Raw genomic sequence first — 16,033 nt, forward strand, 5'->3', positions numbered from 1 at the left:
TGTGTGTTTTTTTTTTTTTTTTTTTTGGAGAAGACCGGCCTTCCTCCCTCCTACAACCGGTCGGGGCCGACTTCGGCCCGGCGCAGCCACGAAGGCGCACGGGTGCGCCCTGCGCCTCCAAGCGCGCCTCCGAAGCGGGCTCCTCCTTGCTTCCCTTGCTCTCCCCCGAACGCGTCGCCCGGGGCCATCAGGGCTCCCCGGGCGGCTTGGCTTGGCTCGGCTTGGCCCCGCTCGCCTTTGTGCCCGGCGCGCCCGCCAGCTGCTCGGGCCGCGCACGGATCAGGCCGGCGCCGCCTCCTTTCCTTTCCCTTCCCTTCCCTTCCCTTCCCTTCTGCGCGCCCTCCCCTCGCCCCGCGGCGGCTCAGCAGCCCATTGGCGCTTGGCGGCGGAGGAGGCCGGCCCGGGTGCAGCAGCGCCCTCCTCCTTCTCCTCCCACCTCCTCCTGCTCGCCCTTGTTTCCCTTCCTCCTCCTCCTCCTCGGGCGGCGCTCGGCGGGCGGCATTGTTTGCGCTTCCCTTCGGGCGGCCCATGGCGGGCGAGGCGAGGCCGGAGAGGAGGCGCGCCTAGGGCGCACGGGAGCCAGAGCGAGCGGCAGGCTTCGGGGCCGGACAGGTGCTTGGCTCGGCGGCTCTGCGGCGGGACCGCCTCGCTTTGTTCCGGCCGCCCTTCCCGATGCCGCGCGGCGGGAGCCCGGAGGCTGCCCCGGCCCGCCCGCCGCGGCCTTAGCGCGCCGCCTTTGCGCCCCATGGAGCTGTGCCGCGGGGACGGCCTGCGCGCCTTGGCGCAGCTGCGCGGGTGACCCAGGTGAGCGGGCCGCGCGTCGGATGGAGAGGGTGGGTGAGGTTGGAGAGGGTCTCAACTCAACGGTGCTCGGTGGCGGTGAGCGCGCAGTGGAGCCTCCCCCGGCAGAGGCAGTGTATCTCAGCGCCGGGCGCCGGTGGGGAAGCCACCAGCCGCTTCTCTTACTCCCCTGCAGAGTTTCAGGAGGCATCCGGCGGCCCCCCTCTTTGGAAGCAGAACTGGATCTCGCTGGTCGCTGCCCTTGGGGTTCTTTGTATGCATGTTGTTCTTCTGGGAGGGGCTCTTCTGGCCTTCCCAGAAGCGCTCTCGAAGCAGCAGGTCTCCTGGGTCTGAGGTCAGGCGGGCCAGAATTAGCCAGATGTGGGCAGGGTGGAGGTTGCAAGTCGGAGGCCCGCCTTTACGGCGATTGTTACCGGGAAGCCTCTCTGGTGCCATCATCATCATCATCCCCTCCCCGCCGTAATGTACATCTCTGGAAAGGTGCTAAACAAATGCATGTGAGCTCACCGTTTGGAAAGCATTGATGCGCTCCTGAGTCTCCTAGAAGGGGCTAAAACGTTGCTAAGAAGCGGGATTCTCCGAGGAAGCAATTCTGTGCCCATTGATCCAAGAGCAAGGCTCCTTGAGCTTAAGGGATAAATGCAAAGAGGTTTGGGCCGGCCAGCTGAAGCCTGCTGAGCAGACTGGGAAGTCTTGGTTGGTTAAGATAAAACTTAAATCTTGGATTGGCTGGGATAAAACTTGGAGCAGGCCTGGATGTGACTGAACTGATCTTCCTTCCACGCACTGGAAACACAGTTTTTAAGGAGGCATTGGACTTGAACACCGTCCTTGCATGCGCGCAACCATTATGTATGAATAATCAGCTCTTTTGAGTGTCGTTTTGGGGCATTCTGAGTGTGGAAAGGGCCGGGGCTCAGTAAAAGGGTTTCTCCTTCGCATGCACAAGGTCCCAGGTTCTATCCCCGGTATCTCCAGTTAGATCCGGCAGTTGGGGCTGTGAAAGACACTTTCCTGAGATGTTGGAGAGCCAGAGCTGACATTGATGGGCCTGATTCAAATGTGTCGCCCGGTTGGTCTGAAGCAGCACAATAAAACCAGAGTCCAGTAGCACCTTTAAGACCAACAAAGGTCTTAAAGGTGCTACTTAACTGGACTCTGATTTTATTGATGGGCCTGGTTCAGTATAATGCATTTTTGTGTATTCCTACGGATGCTTCACCCCCCCCCCCTCCAGGGACAAATCTCCACCAAAGACCACCAACCAGGTTTGGGAGCTGAGTTAGCACTTTGAGGCTCGGTTTGTGGGTGGGTGGCTCAAATGGAACCGCTGCTTGCCAAACTAATATTGAATGCTAGTTGTGGGCGGCAGGGGGTGGGGAGGGGAGGGGAGCGGCAGCCAAGGGAGTTTGGCCTTTGTGTGGGCCTTCTGGCTTGGCTGGCTGCAGGGAACAGGATGCTGCAATGAACTAACTGGCTTTTTGGGTCGAGGCTGCGAGATTCTGATGTCCTTTTAAAAAACGAACAACAGGAGCCTTACGGTGAGTTTTGCAGATGGCAACAGAAGCCTGTTGAACCGCATTTCGGCACCCTGGGAGGGCGGTTGGGCCGGATTGCTCTTGAGGAAGTGTCACGGTGGGTTATTTGGTGGGTTATTTACATTTTCCGTCATCTTCGGTTTGGTGGTTTGACTGCTGTATTCTTATTTAGAAATCACACAGCTTTGTTTGGCCTGGATGTTTCTCCCCAAAGGCTAACACAAGGTTGTTATGATTTAATTATCATAACAACAACCTTGGGAGGTAGGCGAGGCTGAAGTTTCCCAGTTAATTTCTGGGATGAGGCAGGGATTTGAACCTGAGTCTCAGCAGATCCTCATAAGAGGTCATAGCTGTAGGCTAAAGCATATGATTTCCCCCTTGAGTCCAGTGCAACCTACAAAGACATTTCATTCAGGCATCACAACAATGTTGCAGTGTAGGTTGAGCTAAGCCAAGATGTCTGTCCAAAGGTAGTAATTAGTCAGGATTAGTGCTCAAATCATCTTTGGCTTTATCTATTACAGATGCAACAATTGTGGAAAGGAAGAATATGTAAGTTAGGTCACTTATTTTAGTGCCTCTCTTGCAATTAACAAACTCCTCCAGGTGACCAGGAAGTGATTTTGCATTTTCCTCCTAAGCAATGCTAGGAATTGTATGTACAAACTGCAGAGCTGGTACACGCTTGCCCTAGCTAGTAGCTTCTCTGGATTTCAAGGCATTTGACAAGCTGTACAGAAGGGAATAAAATGTGGAGCTCTTGACCATAACTTTGTTCATGTTCCCCATGTGCCCCGTCTCCCCCCCTCCCCATCTGTAGAAATTGGGGAGAAAGATCCAGCTTTGTGATTTCCCTTTCATTACATTACCAAATGTGACTCCCCATCCTCAAAGTACTTTGAAATGATATGGCTTAGTTAGTCTACTGTGGCTTAGCCTGTAATGAAAGGATAATTTGGGTTATTACCTGTGCGAGGGTCCTTTAGTGAGCTCATCCATCCTCTCTTTGTCCTCTCTTTGTCGGGATCGGGGCTGTGTGTGTCTGTAATTCTCTCACCTACGTTATAACCTGACAATTTCAATCCTGTGAGCCCCAGAGGTGGGGTGAGGAAGAACGAGGGGCTGAATACGGACCTGGACACCGCTCTTTCCAGGCCTACTTGAATCCTCTGTCTTAATTGGAGGGAGATCAGAATAGTGCAGTGACTCGGGTGGGGAGGAACAGGCAGACTCCTCTGACGTCAGCAAAGCGTGCTACTAGTCTGTACCGGGAGCGCTCAAGTGTTGCAGGAACATTCAGTGCAAAAAAACCCAGCAACACTGTGGAATGGATTTCCCTGCCCAACAGAGTTGAAACCAGATCAGAGACTCATGCAGAGAGACAGCAGGCAGGTGCCTCGGGAGACATGCTTTTTTTTGCTGGATCCTTTGCTTAAAAACAAACATTTTACTTACCATGTGCTCTGGAAGTTGCTGCTCTGGGAAGGCAACATAGGCCGGCATTTGCCAGGCTAGGAGTTGGGAAGGAATCTTTCCCACGGTGTCCTTTAAAAAACATGTTCTTTACTCCGCTCTGCCGCAGATGCAGTTTGGGCTGCTTGCTGGAGCCATCTGGGTCGGCTTCTGCCACAGGATTCTCTGGGGTCTAATGTCTTGCAGCAGCCTGTTTATTCCAACTGCTTGCTTCGCAGGCTATACTTAAAGCCGTAGGGGTGGGACTCCTGACACTGTTTTGGTTCCAGTCAAATGCTCATGGCCTTCTCTTTAAGGAGCGCTGGGCAAGGTGAATCGCATGCGATGGGCTCATCAGCACCCCCTCGGAAGAGGTGCAGTGACTGATTCTTCCAGCAAGTCACTCTGCCCACAAATCCTGTTCTTTTTTCTTCTTTTGCTTCCCCCCAGAGGAAAACCCCCTTTGGTCTGTGCAAGACAATTAGATTGGATCACCTTAGAGAGCATCAGACATGAGTAGCGATTGAAATATTTGGGTCCTTTTTAATTTGCTCCTCAGCAGGTGGGAGGGATGTCGGCTTGTGAAGGATGCTGAGGTACCACAGGGTATTGTAATCGGAGTGACTAGAACAGAGGGGAAACGGTCGTGGGGCAGAAAATTAGCATTTGTAGCCAGATAAGAATCCTGTGTCCCTGGTCAGCCCCATTCCTTTGTTGTTTTTGTCTCCTCCCTTGGCTGTAAAATGGGCCTGGGATCTCTGGGGAGGCTCTCTAACCGTTTTAGACCTAGCAGTCTCAGTTTTCTCTGCCCTCCCCCCCCAATTCTGAACACCTAATCCATCTCTTTAAGACGCTGGGTGCTTCTGTTTAAGGAACGGGGAGGGGCTGTGGCTCAGGGGAGGGTCTCTGCTTGCATATGGAGAGTCCCAGGTTCTGTCCTTAGCAGCTCCACTGAAAAAGATCAATTAGCAGGGGATGTGAAAGGCTCGTAGAACAGGATTTCTTAACCAGGGTTTTGCAAAACCCTGGGGTTTCTTGATGGCCCCGGAAGGGCTTCCGCATGGTGGGAATTAGTTAATTTTTAATATATTTTTGAAATGTGTTAAATGTTTATCGGGTAATAGGACCATATATGGTCATATTGACTCGCCCTCCTTCCCCGAATGGCCAATGATGGGGCTGGAGGGGGTGGGAAGGGGAGGGGCCCTGAGTGGGCGTGTCCACAGCTATACTTCCCAGCCATATTCTGCATGATCGTACCACTTCTGGGATTTCTTGAAGCCTGAAGCCTGTTTCCTGGGTTTCTCAACGAGAAAGGCTATCCTAGTCCCAGAGAGATATAATAATATACAAAGCCATCTGTGCCTGGCTGGGTTGATCCATTAGGAAGCAAAACCTCTAGCTTGTAGTCTTTTTTTTTCTTTTACTTGCTTTGCTTATAGTCATCATAAATCTGATGAATCCGAGAGAACATTTCAGTGTGGATTCAACTTCCTCCTTCATGCTCACTCGAATGATACGCTTTATATGTTTTTTGAGTGAAAAGAGTTCCATATAGGGTTTACATTGCCCATAGGTACCCCCATATACTTTTGGGTGAGTATAAATGAGGAAGGTGAGTCCGCCTTTCTTGATAAAAACCCAGGCAGGCACAGTTTTGTCTGTACGTTATTGTTTACTTCACAACTGTGTCTCCCAGTTATTTTGTGATTCTCGACAGCCGCTGTAAATTGACCAACAGTGCAATCTTCAGGATTCCACAGCCAAGGCCTGGCTTCGCAAAACAGCCTTGTGTGAGACAGCCACCCGCAAAACGTTTGCAGGAAACCCTGTTGTCCTGCAGAGATCTGCTGCTCCACAAAACACAAAACACCACTTTGTGCTGGTGGGGTATTTTCTTTGATCAGTTGTACTAATCCCTGCTGGAAGCCCAACTTGCCGAAGGCCATTGAGTGAATCAGTGGCAGAGACTGAATTCGAACCTGGTGACCTTCTGGCTTGGTCCTCCCTTTCCATAGGTCACCAAAGGAAATTGTTGTTTACAAGCTTGGTCTGGAGCAATTTTTGTTGCAGCCCCCCTCCTGAGCATGCATGGAGAGCCGTTAGACCAGTTACTCTCCCAACAATGGCCCATGGTATTTATTTTGTTGACAAAACATTTGTACCCTGCTTTTCTGCTGTTATCAGGGTCACCGGAGGTGGCTAGCAGGTTGAAAACATACATTGTTTAAAATCAAACAAAAGCATATCATTAAAACTAAAGCTAAAATACACAAACAGAAGCATTAAAAGCAGCAATGAAAACCGAGGGCAGGAAGGGAGGGATCAGGGAACCCAGAAGAAACAGAGAATTGTCCTTCAGTGGCGCAAGATGGAGGCAGGAGAGTCTCTCAGAGAGGGAGAGAGAACTACAGATTTTTCTTGCCATCACTGAGAAGGTGCTCTCCTGGGTTGCTACCTGCCTATTCTCAAAAGGGGACTGAAGTGTTCGTGAAACCCTGGGGCTTGCTGATGGCCATGGAGGTTTTCTCCAATTGGATGGGAGTTAATTAATTATTAACATTAATTTTAAAAAAATCAGTGATATGGTCATGTCTACTTTCCTCCTCCCCCCTCCCAAAATGGCCAGTGATGGGCCTGGAGGGGGTGAGAAAAGAAGGGCCCCAGCCAAACAAATGCCTGGTGACGTCTGGTGGGAGAGTCCGGGTGATATGAAGTCACGTGTCCCTTCTGCTGACATGTGACTTCTGGGGGCGTGGCAGGAAGGTGTGGCCTGCTGACATCACTTCTGGGGTTTCTCGAATCCTGAAGAACGTTAATCTGAATGGTAAAATGGTCGAGAAAGGCTGATAAGGCAGGTTTCGGCTGTGGGAGGCAGCTTACATCATATGCCTCTCGGGGCACAGGTTGTGCTCTTTTTCCCCTTCCTTTAGGGAAGGTGCAGTGTGCATTGGGCGCATTATAAGGAGAATAACAGGCCCTGATACTGAAGGGGCCTGGTTCTGCACCGGATTGAAAGTGAGCCCCGGAGGGTAGCGTGGCATCTTTGTTGCCAGGCACATCTTGGGAAGCACTGCTTTGATGTGCATCTCCAGAGGCACCTAGCAACGCATCCTCCTTCCCCTTTGTTCAGTGCATTCAGTACAGCTGCACTGGAGTGCAGAAGGTGCTGGCTTTCAGCTTGGAAGCCGGGGTTGTGTTGCGGGAAAGTATGTTGGGTTTTCAGAAAATAATATGGAGCAGATACCTGCTTTTCTAGCACAGCGAGGGTGGACGGAACTGGTGGAATGGTGCTTGGTTCATTTCTTTAGAAAATATATTTACTTCACTTACACAATCTTCGTGGGTAAATTAGGTAGAGTGGGTGACCGGCCAAAGCTTCCGTAGCAGAGTGGGGGATTTGAACCCGGGTCTTCCAGGACCTAGCTTGACACACTAACCATTCCGCCACGCTGTTAATTGTTGCCTTTCCCACCTCTCCAGATATCTCCTTCTGGCGTCCTAGAAGGCTAGAAATGTACAAAGCAGCATTTTTTTTGTGGCTCAACTGAATCCTAGGAAGACAAAATATAGTTTTCAGGGGTGATGCTTAGTGCATTTCAGTGGGACAAATCCGGTTTTGTTTTTCTTAAGCTTCGGAATAATAAGGTGTTCTACAGGGAGCAACTGCAGGGGGGGGAAATGTGCACACGTCCTGCTTGGGGGGTCTTCAAGAGGGAAGGGGAGCTTCTGGGGAGCATTTGTGCCCATGTTCTCTGGGGAACCGGTGAGGTTCTTCTCTCTTTTTTCCTCCCAAAGCACAAATTTCCACGCTCCTCTCTGTGGCCAACCTCCCTTTCTCCCTCCCTTGCTGGAAATGCGGTTGGTGACTTCTGGCCCAGAACTCCAGGTCTGCAGCTTCCTGCTGCCGCTGTGGTCCAGCTCCTGTCCGCCCCTCACACAGTTCCAGCCAGGTTTTCATGCCGCCCCTTTCCCCCCCTCTGGTGCTGCGTGCTAAGCCAAGCACATATGTGGCTTCTCTCTCTCTCTCTCTGCCCCCCCCCTGCCCCTCTGGCTTTGCTGCGTAGGAGTGGCTTTCTCCCAAGAGCAGCTGCCTAGGCCAACTGGCAGGCTCTCACGGGGGTGGGGGGCATTTCCAGGGGCTGGGGAGGCCACTGGCTGCTCTCCGGTTCGTGTTCCTGGGGCGTGTGATGGAAGCCTAGGCTTGAGCCCTGGAGCATGGGTGAGCAAGGCCTCAGGCAGCCTTGGGGGACAGGATCCAGGCCAGCCCATGTCTCCTTCAGCAGCTGCTCTCTCTCCACCGCCGTGCCCTCCCCCTTGGTGTCTTGCTGGCCACCAACACCCAACAGTGTGGCCAGTCCTTGTGCAGCTGAGAAGCCAGCCTGCTTCAAGGAGACCCCATGGAAGAGGCTTGCAGGCTGACTCGTGGGGCACAGTTTTTGGAGCTCATAAGTTTTGGGGATGGGAAGCTTGTGTTGAAAAGCTAAGAATGACGGTCAGAAGAGAACGGGTTTTCTCCCTCCCAGGAAGCTTGGGAGTCCCCCAGCGAAGCTGATTAATGGCATGTTCAGGACGCACCACTGGAAATATTTCCGCACGTGGCTCGAGATTTAAAGGATGAGATTTGCTGCCCACCAAGACACAGGGATGCCAATTAATTAGCTTAAGCGCCCCTGCGCATTTCAGTGGCTTTGCCTCTCATCGCTGGTACAAAATTTACAGTCCTGTTCTGGCCCATAATTCTTGGGAGAAACTCCGAAATGCAGAAGCAGAGTCGTGACTTTTTCTTTAGAAAATGTCACATAGTAGAAGGCAAGCTTTTACATGTCATGGCACTCTTTGGGTAGGATGCTGAATTTTTAAAAAAATGAAAAGTGGGGGGAGAGACAGTATTTTGGGGAACCAGGAACTGTCTCTACAGCCTGTAGATGTGGATTGTCCTGTGGCTGGTCCCGTAAGCAAAATCCTTGCATGGGGTCCCTTCCACTTGTTTGTGGGACTTTGAACTTTCCAAAGGCCAGGGAGAGAAAAAAAAACAGGCCCGCTACAGCATGCAAAGGGCTTTAAAGAATTAGGCCAACAAAGTTCAGTGGACAGAAATAGAAGCTAAATGGAATTCTCCCTATTGGGTCAGTATCTCTCTGCACTCCATTGGCAGGGGACACATGCCCCATTTCTGAGCTTTCTGAATGCGCCAGGATGGCCGGGGGGTGAGACCTGATCTAGCAGGGCAGTCCTTGTAGGCCCACTCCTTTGTATTCTTCGTTGAAGCAAAGCTGGACCACTGGTGACGATGAAGCTTCAAAACGACTATGTGCATGCAGGAATCTTTTATTTTTTTTAAGGAATATTGGAACCGAGCCAGCCGGCCACGGGTTGAATCCCCATTAGTGGCAGCTGTGTCACATGCATCTTTTACGTGTTTCTGTCTTTAATTGCTGCCCCAGCAGTCTCCCTCCTACCCTGGCGGTTGCAATAGGCTTGAAGGGCCAGCCCGTGTTTTCGAGAATGCAAAACAATGCATTCTTCGTATAGGCCAAGATTCTGATGGCCCAACTTACCCGGTGGAATCTACATGGACAGGAGCTGTTACGGCCCCAGGGCTTGCTTTGGGGGGCAGCTTTGGACTGAAAAGCAAGCTGGAAGCGCAATCTGTAGATCAGGGGATGGCCAGGAGGCAGGCTGTGATTTAGTTACGGGAGGCTGCTGGTTACTGAAATGCTTGGAAAGCACCTAGGGGCCTGTGGGCTCCTTCCCTTGAACCGTGGCATCTGAGCGGCTTGGCAGTCACTTACTTAGAAGCCATGTCCTCTGTTCTCTGCACTGTCGGCTATTGTGCCCCCCCCTGGTCTGCCCGGATGCAGAGATGCAGGAGTCTTGTCCACCGTTGGAGGGAGCCTTGCCAGCCGCAGTTAGAAAGATCAAGAGCTGCTGCCCTGTGGTTTTTTTGGGGGGAAAATGCGCCCCAAAATTTAGGCAAGCACACACTAAGGATTAAGGGCTATTTCAAAGCAGTGTCAGCAAGATTGTAGGGTGGTTCCCCCCCCCCCTCTTTAAGATGACACTGCCTTGGCGGAGTTGAGGTCGCAAACCCCCAAATGGTTTTAGGAAAACCTGTCCGAGACTACCCACCCCGAACGCTTGGGCCAGAGAGCATGTCGTGTCCCATGTGCACAGCCCATGTGCTAAAAGCACCAAACCTCAAGGGTGAGGGGCAGGCAGCGTTCAAGATCGAGAGCTGCCCTAACCAGGCTGCGAAGTGACTGGTTTAAAATTCAAAACAAGAAGGGGCATCTCTGAAATTCGGCTCAAGCGGTCGGTTTTGCGCACCGCAAAGCTCTTTGGCCCCATCTTAAGCCAGAGTGTTGTGGGATCCACTTGTGGCCGGGCTCTACAAAGAAACCCGGAGCATGTGGCTTCCCCCCACCCACCCCCTTCCAAAGGCTGTTTTGTTTTTCCTTTGTTTGTGTCTTGGCACGGGAACTCCCAGCATGCCTTGCAGTGAGCCCGGACTGTGTGCGCGTCTGCAGCTCCTTCGCGGTGTTAATATTTAATGTTCTGCCTGCTGGGGCTGGGAGGGTTGGAGCAGGATTGGGGGGGGGGGGGAGGAACAACCGTGCAAGAAACCCAGAGCCCCCCATGGCTGCTTTCTGCAGGTGAGCTGAAAGGGATTTGCGGCAGGGAGAGGAAAAAGGGACTCTTCCCTTGTTTGTTCCTGGGAGGCTCAGATTATGGTCTCTTTCTTACATCGGCACATGTGTTCCTAGGTGGTCTCGTACGCGATGTACGGAGGAGAGAGCGATGTTTTTATCTGTGCAGGCTAGCTTCATTCTCTCCCTATCCCTCTCTCTCTCTCTCTCTGTTTGTGGATTTGCCCTTTAAAAACAATGGATTCAGATTCGACCTCCAGGCAGTCCCAGAGGTCTGCGGCTGCCTCTGAGATGCAGCAGGATTTCTGTTTGTTCATTCTGCAGTCCCCGGGTCTCGCTGAGGTGCAGAGATGGGATGATCCCACTCAAGCCTGTGCCCTCCGTGTAGGATCCCTGCAGTCTGGAATTCGGTATTGAACCCGATGGCGTTGAGCGATGCAGGGAATGGCAACACGGAAGCATAAAAATGAAGTCTCCAAAAGTAGGAGAATCCAGGCAGGAGATAGAACAACTGCATAGGCCACACACTCCCTTTGTAAAGGATCCTTCCTTGAGTCATTTGGTTCCAGCTTTATCATCTGTAGGATGGGAACCTTCCGGTTAGTCTGCCACACAGTTTGGTAACCACAGCTGTGGCGCATGGACCAGCTTCTTGGCTCCAAACTGTTGCATGTTGAAGAAGAAGAGTTGGTTCTTATATGCTGCTTTTTCTCTCCCCGAAGGAGGCTCAAAGCGGCTTACAGTCACCTTCCCTTTCCTCTCCCCACGACAAACACCCTGTGAGGCAGGTGAGGCTGAGAGAGCCCTGATATCCCTGCTCAATCAGAACAGTTTTATCAGTGCCGTGGCAAGCCCAAGGTCACCCAGCTGGCTGCATATGGGGGAGTGGGGAATCAAACCCGTCCTGCCAGATTACAAGTCCGCTCTCCTAACCACTACACCAAGCTGGGAACATTTAGTTCATGGATGCTCCTTGAACAAGGGGCTTGTCCAGAGGGCACAGGTTGTCTCTTAAGTCTGAGCTTCTGGTGGTATGGTGAGGATCCTTTTCGTTTTCTATCCGGCCATAAATGCATTGAAGCATGGGAGCGTTGTGAAGTCCTGCTGGGCGGGCGTGCCATGAGCGTACACATGTCCACTTGACTCTTTCCTGCACATCCAAACCCATGTAGAATGGTGCGCACATGCGATATCTTTTTGCAGAAATCTGCAGGACTTCTTGTAACTATCCCTTTGTTGAACCAACTTCTAAGAGTCCCCCCTCCCTCCCCCCCGTGAATCAGCCGCAGGGGATGGGGCAGGTAGAGCCGCCAACCTCGGAAGACCCGGGTTCGATTCCCTGAGATGCTGCCAGACTCCCAACAACCAATCGTGCACTTCCCCCGTAGCCTACTTTACAGTGTTGTGGTGCAGATAAAATAGGTGGGGGCAGACCCGGAAGGCTGCCTGAAGTGCGTCAGGGGAACAGCTGGATAAAGGAGTAGTAAAGTGATTGTAACCCACCTCGAGCCACCGGGGGAGGCGGCTAATAAATAATAATAATAATAATAATAATAATAATAATAAATGATTGTAACGGGTAGAGGGTGCTTTATACACCAGAGTTCTGCAGATATTAAGGTTGACAGGAAAAAAGAGGAGTCTTCGGTGCAGAAATAAGGAAATCTGCAGGACTGTAACTATCCCTTTGTTGAACCAACTTCTAAGAGAGTCTCCCCCCCCCCCCAATGAATCAGCCGCAGACGATGTGGCAGCTAGAGCTGCCAACCTTAGACGTCCCGGATCCCTGAGATGCTGCCTGATTGCCAACAAACATGTGATTCTTCTCCCCCTGCAATCTGTAGCAAGATGCTCCAAAAGGGGCCGAGTTGTCTCATGTTTGGTTGAGTAGGGCAATCTGCCTTTGTGGACCGGTGCAGACGAGGATGCAATTTTGAGAGGGTTCGACTAACATTGAGGACGGCCCAGGGGGGCAGTTTCAGGTCCCACTGCACGATGTAAAGACCCTGCAGAGGGCTGTGAGTCTCTGCACCTTCTTGGGACACTCCTCCAGCGCTTCTTCCTGCCAGGAACTTGCGTCTTTGTGCCCGCAAGAGATTGAGCTAGGTGTTGGCAGGTCTAAAGCCTTGTACAATTGTGTGTGCGCCCTCTTCCCCCCCCCCCCCCCACCTCCACAAACCCCGAAGGCCCATCCCATGCGGCTTGGCTGTTGAAAGCTCATTCATGCCGCCAGCCCTTGATGGGGAGCCGGGACAAGTCAGCTGTATGGTAATGGGGGAGAGCGGGGAGGGGGCACAGAGGGGCAGGGCCGGTCCGCGCTCCTTCGCGCCTCTGCCTTTGTCTGCTTGGTACATCATATATTTTTTCCTCCCTCTTCGTTCTCCCACGCAGAGGCCGGACAGGACCGTGTTCACCCCCCACCAGACACCAGCAGCCCCGGCATGACCTCGGGGAACGGGAGCTCTGCCTCCACCGTCACCGGCACCGCCCCCCAGAACGGTGAGAACAAGCCTCCCCAAGCCGTCGTGAAGCCGCAGATCTTGACCCACGTCATCGAGGGGTTCGTGATCCAAGAAGGGGCTGAGCCGTTCCCGGTACGCATCGCCCCTGCTCAGCGGGGACAGCTTGCATTTTCTTGTGTGGGCGGGTTGTTTTTTTTTTTGCTGCGATCGGGTGTTAAAAGTACTAGGACGAGAAATTGGGGGAGGGCATGGGAGTGGGGAAACGTTGTCTTTCTGCAGCTGGTTCCTGGACAGTCCTGTGCAAGGAATATTTGGGAAGGGAACAGGAGGGTAATCCCTTTGTGGTGCAGGCAAGGACTTTGGGGGGGGGGGGAAGGCGTGGGACCAGTTGATCAGGCTGGGGCACGGGTGGGGGGACACCGTGGGGGTACGTGAGAGGGAAACGTTCTAGCCGGTAGATCCTGTCTGCTGTTGCAGAGGTTTGATGCAAAGAAGCTGCACCGTTGATCTCCCAGTGTTATAGATCAGGGGTAGTCAACCTGCGGTCCTCCAGATGTTCATGGGCTACAATTCCCATGAGCCCCTGCCAGCAAACGCTGGCAGGAGCTCATGGGAATTGTAGTCCATGAATAATTGTAGTCCATGAATATCTGGAGGACCACAGGTTGACTACCCCTGTTATAGATAATCCAGAAACGAAATCATAAAGGCCACAATGAGTCTTTCATCCGCTCTTATTAAGTATATTAATCATTCAACTTCTTGGCCACCGGAACGGTTGGCAACCTTGAGACAACAGAGCTTACAACCAAGGGATTCGCTTCATTTGATTTGTAACTGCTGAATGGAACATAGATTTTTGGAGTGGTAATCATTGAGGAAGAATCAGAAAACGGGAGAAACTTACCTGAGACCCCGGTTCTGGTTGCCAAGAAGTTGAATGATTAATGTAATATACCTAATAAAAAGAGAATCATTATTTCGGCCTTTTGGTTTCGTTTTTGGATGGTCGCAGAAGGTTTGGGCAAGGTCGGGGAGGGGGACGGAGAGAAGCTCTTTAATATCAAAATACCCCAGCCTGGTCTTACACTCAACACATGCTCTGAAATCCCTGGGAGCCAGGCTTGTACTTAGCGGGTGAAACGTGACCACCGGGGAACCCCCCCCCCCTTTAATTTTTTGTATTTCTGATAACCTTTGTATGCTTGGGTCGCACAGCTAACCCCATTCGCTACCGCAGCTGTCCATCAAGGCTTTGTTTTTCCCTCATCCTGCAGGGTAAAAGCCACAGGGGGGCGGGGTTACCCCACAAGTCTCCACGTGGCGACCCTCTGACGATTCCGCCTCGCCCATCTCTGTCCTCTTGCCAGGTGGGGCGCTCTTCGCTGCTCGTGGGGAACCTCAAGAAGAAATATGCCCAAGGCCTCCTGGCCGAGAAACCCCCGCAGCAAGATAACACAACCACCACCGACTCCGAAATGGAGGAACCCTATCTGCAAGGTAGAGCCAGGGGCACACCTGTGTGTGTGTGTGTGTGTGTGTGTTCAGTGCCAGGATGCAGGACAAGGAGCTGTGCGGTGCTGCAAAGAAGCAGGGAGGATGCGGGATGCAGTCTAGGTCAGGGGTAGTCAACCTGTGGTCCTCCAGATGTCCATGGACTACAATCCCCATGAGCCCCTGCCAGCAAACGCTGGCAGGGGCTCATGGGAATTGTAGCCCATGGACATCTGGAGGACCACAGGTTGACTACCCCTGGTCTAGGTCTTCCCCTTCCTGGTCAGGGAGGGAGGGAGGCGTCAGTCTGCCCCGTGGCATCGGGGTTTTAACTTGCACCTGGAAGGATGGAGAAAGTGTTTGGCAGTGCTGTCTGTTTTCCAAAGGAAAAATACCTCCTTCAGTGAGGGCCAGACGAATCTCCTGCAAACTGTCTTAACACAATTAATTTTTGCTATATATTCCCACGGTCCTGTAGGGAGTTCTTAGTCTGAGGAAGAGTGCTTGCACTCGAAAGTTCACGCCTTGAATCAATCTTTGTGGGTCTTAAAGGTGCCACTGGACTCTGGTTTTATTGTGCAACTTCCTTCTGGAAGTCTAGGAGATTCCTTGATGCATTTTTAAAAATTGCTTAAACCTTGCAAGGTCTTGGTTAACCTTTGGAACTCCCCGTCTCAGGATGTGGCGTTAGCGACTAGCTTGCTTAACTTTCAAAAAGGGGGGCTAGGCAAGGGAGGAGGATGGGTTTAGTTTGAGCTGTCACAGATGAAATTGAGACCTCCCTGTTAGAGGCAGTTTACCTCTGAGCAGCAGACGCTGCAGGCCCTGCCAAACGGCCCCGTTCCAGAGGCATCTGGCTGCCTGTTGAATGAATGATCCTGGCCTGATCCAGCAAGGCAGAACTCTCGTCTGTTCACCTGGTTAAGCCAAGTCCATGTAAAGCATTGGGTGTGCTTTGGATGTATGCATGCCCTGTAGGAAAACCAGCCGAGTGAGTGAGAACTGTCTCTTGCAAGGGAGAACTTCTGATTTATTGGATGACCGGATGCTTCCTAGCATAGAAGGCCTGTTTTTGAGTCCTGCTTTGCAGTGCGGACTCCCTGCGTATTCTAGAGCAGGGGTGGTGAAACTGAGGCTCCCCAGATGTCCATGGGCTACAATTTCCATGACCCCCTGCCAGTATACCAGCGGCTCATGGGAATCATAGAATCATAGAGTCATAGAGTTGGAAGGGGCCATACAGGCCATCTAGTCCAACCCCCTTCTCTACGCAGGATCAGCCCAGAGCATCCTAAAGCATCCAAGAAAAGTGTGTATCCAACCTTTGTAGTCTTGGACATCTGGAGAGCCACATTGGCCACCCCTGCCCTAGAACATGTTCTTGGCCATCCTTTCATGTGGCAGACATTCAGGAGGAGCAATTGTTGGTCTGAAAATGTATTTACAGAGGATGGGTGGGCTTCTCTCCATGCGATTGTTTGCAAGTGTACGCTCCACAGTATTCAGTCCTGGACTAAATACACCGAGGACTGTAGCCTTTTTAGCAAGCTGAGAATTTTTTAAAGAATTGCACGTTAATATCAATGCAGCACGGCCCTCAATGCAACAAGTGGTATTCCCAGATGAAGAAGTT

The 16,033-nt window shown here is 52.1% G+C and overlaps 1 protein-coding gene across 4 annotated transcripts in view; it reads left to right on the top strand.

The window, feature by feature from the left end:
* Positions 1-16,033, top strand: part of PHC2 (polyhomeotic homolog 2) — a 54,917-nt gene that overhangs the window by 35,254 nt on the left and 3,630 nt on the right. For 3 of the 4 annotated variants that reach the window (XM_077311988.1, XM_077311992.1, XM_077311990.1), the window contains 2 exons: positions 12,836-13,038; positions 14,184-14,406. In XM_077311988.1, coding sequence (XP_077168103.1) covers positions 12,836-13,038; positions 14,184-14,406 — 426 coding nt within the window. The remainder of the gene's footprint in view (positions 1-12,835; positions 13,039-14,183; positions 14,407-16,033) is intronic. The other variant, XM_077311989.1, reaches the window with a different exon arrangement.

Source organism: Paroedura picta, chromosome 15 (genome assembly GCF_049243985.1).
Source record: "Paroedura picta isolate Pp20150507F chromosome 15, Ppicta_v3.0, whole genome shotgun sequence".
Taxonomy (NCBI): Eukaryota; Metazoa; Chordata; class Lepidosauria; order Squamata; family Gekkonidae; genus Paroedura; species Paroedura picta.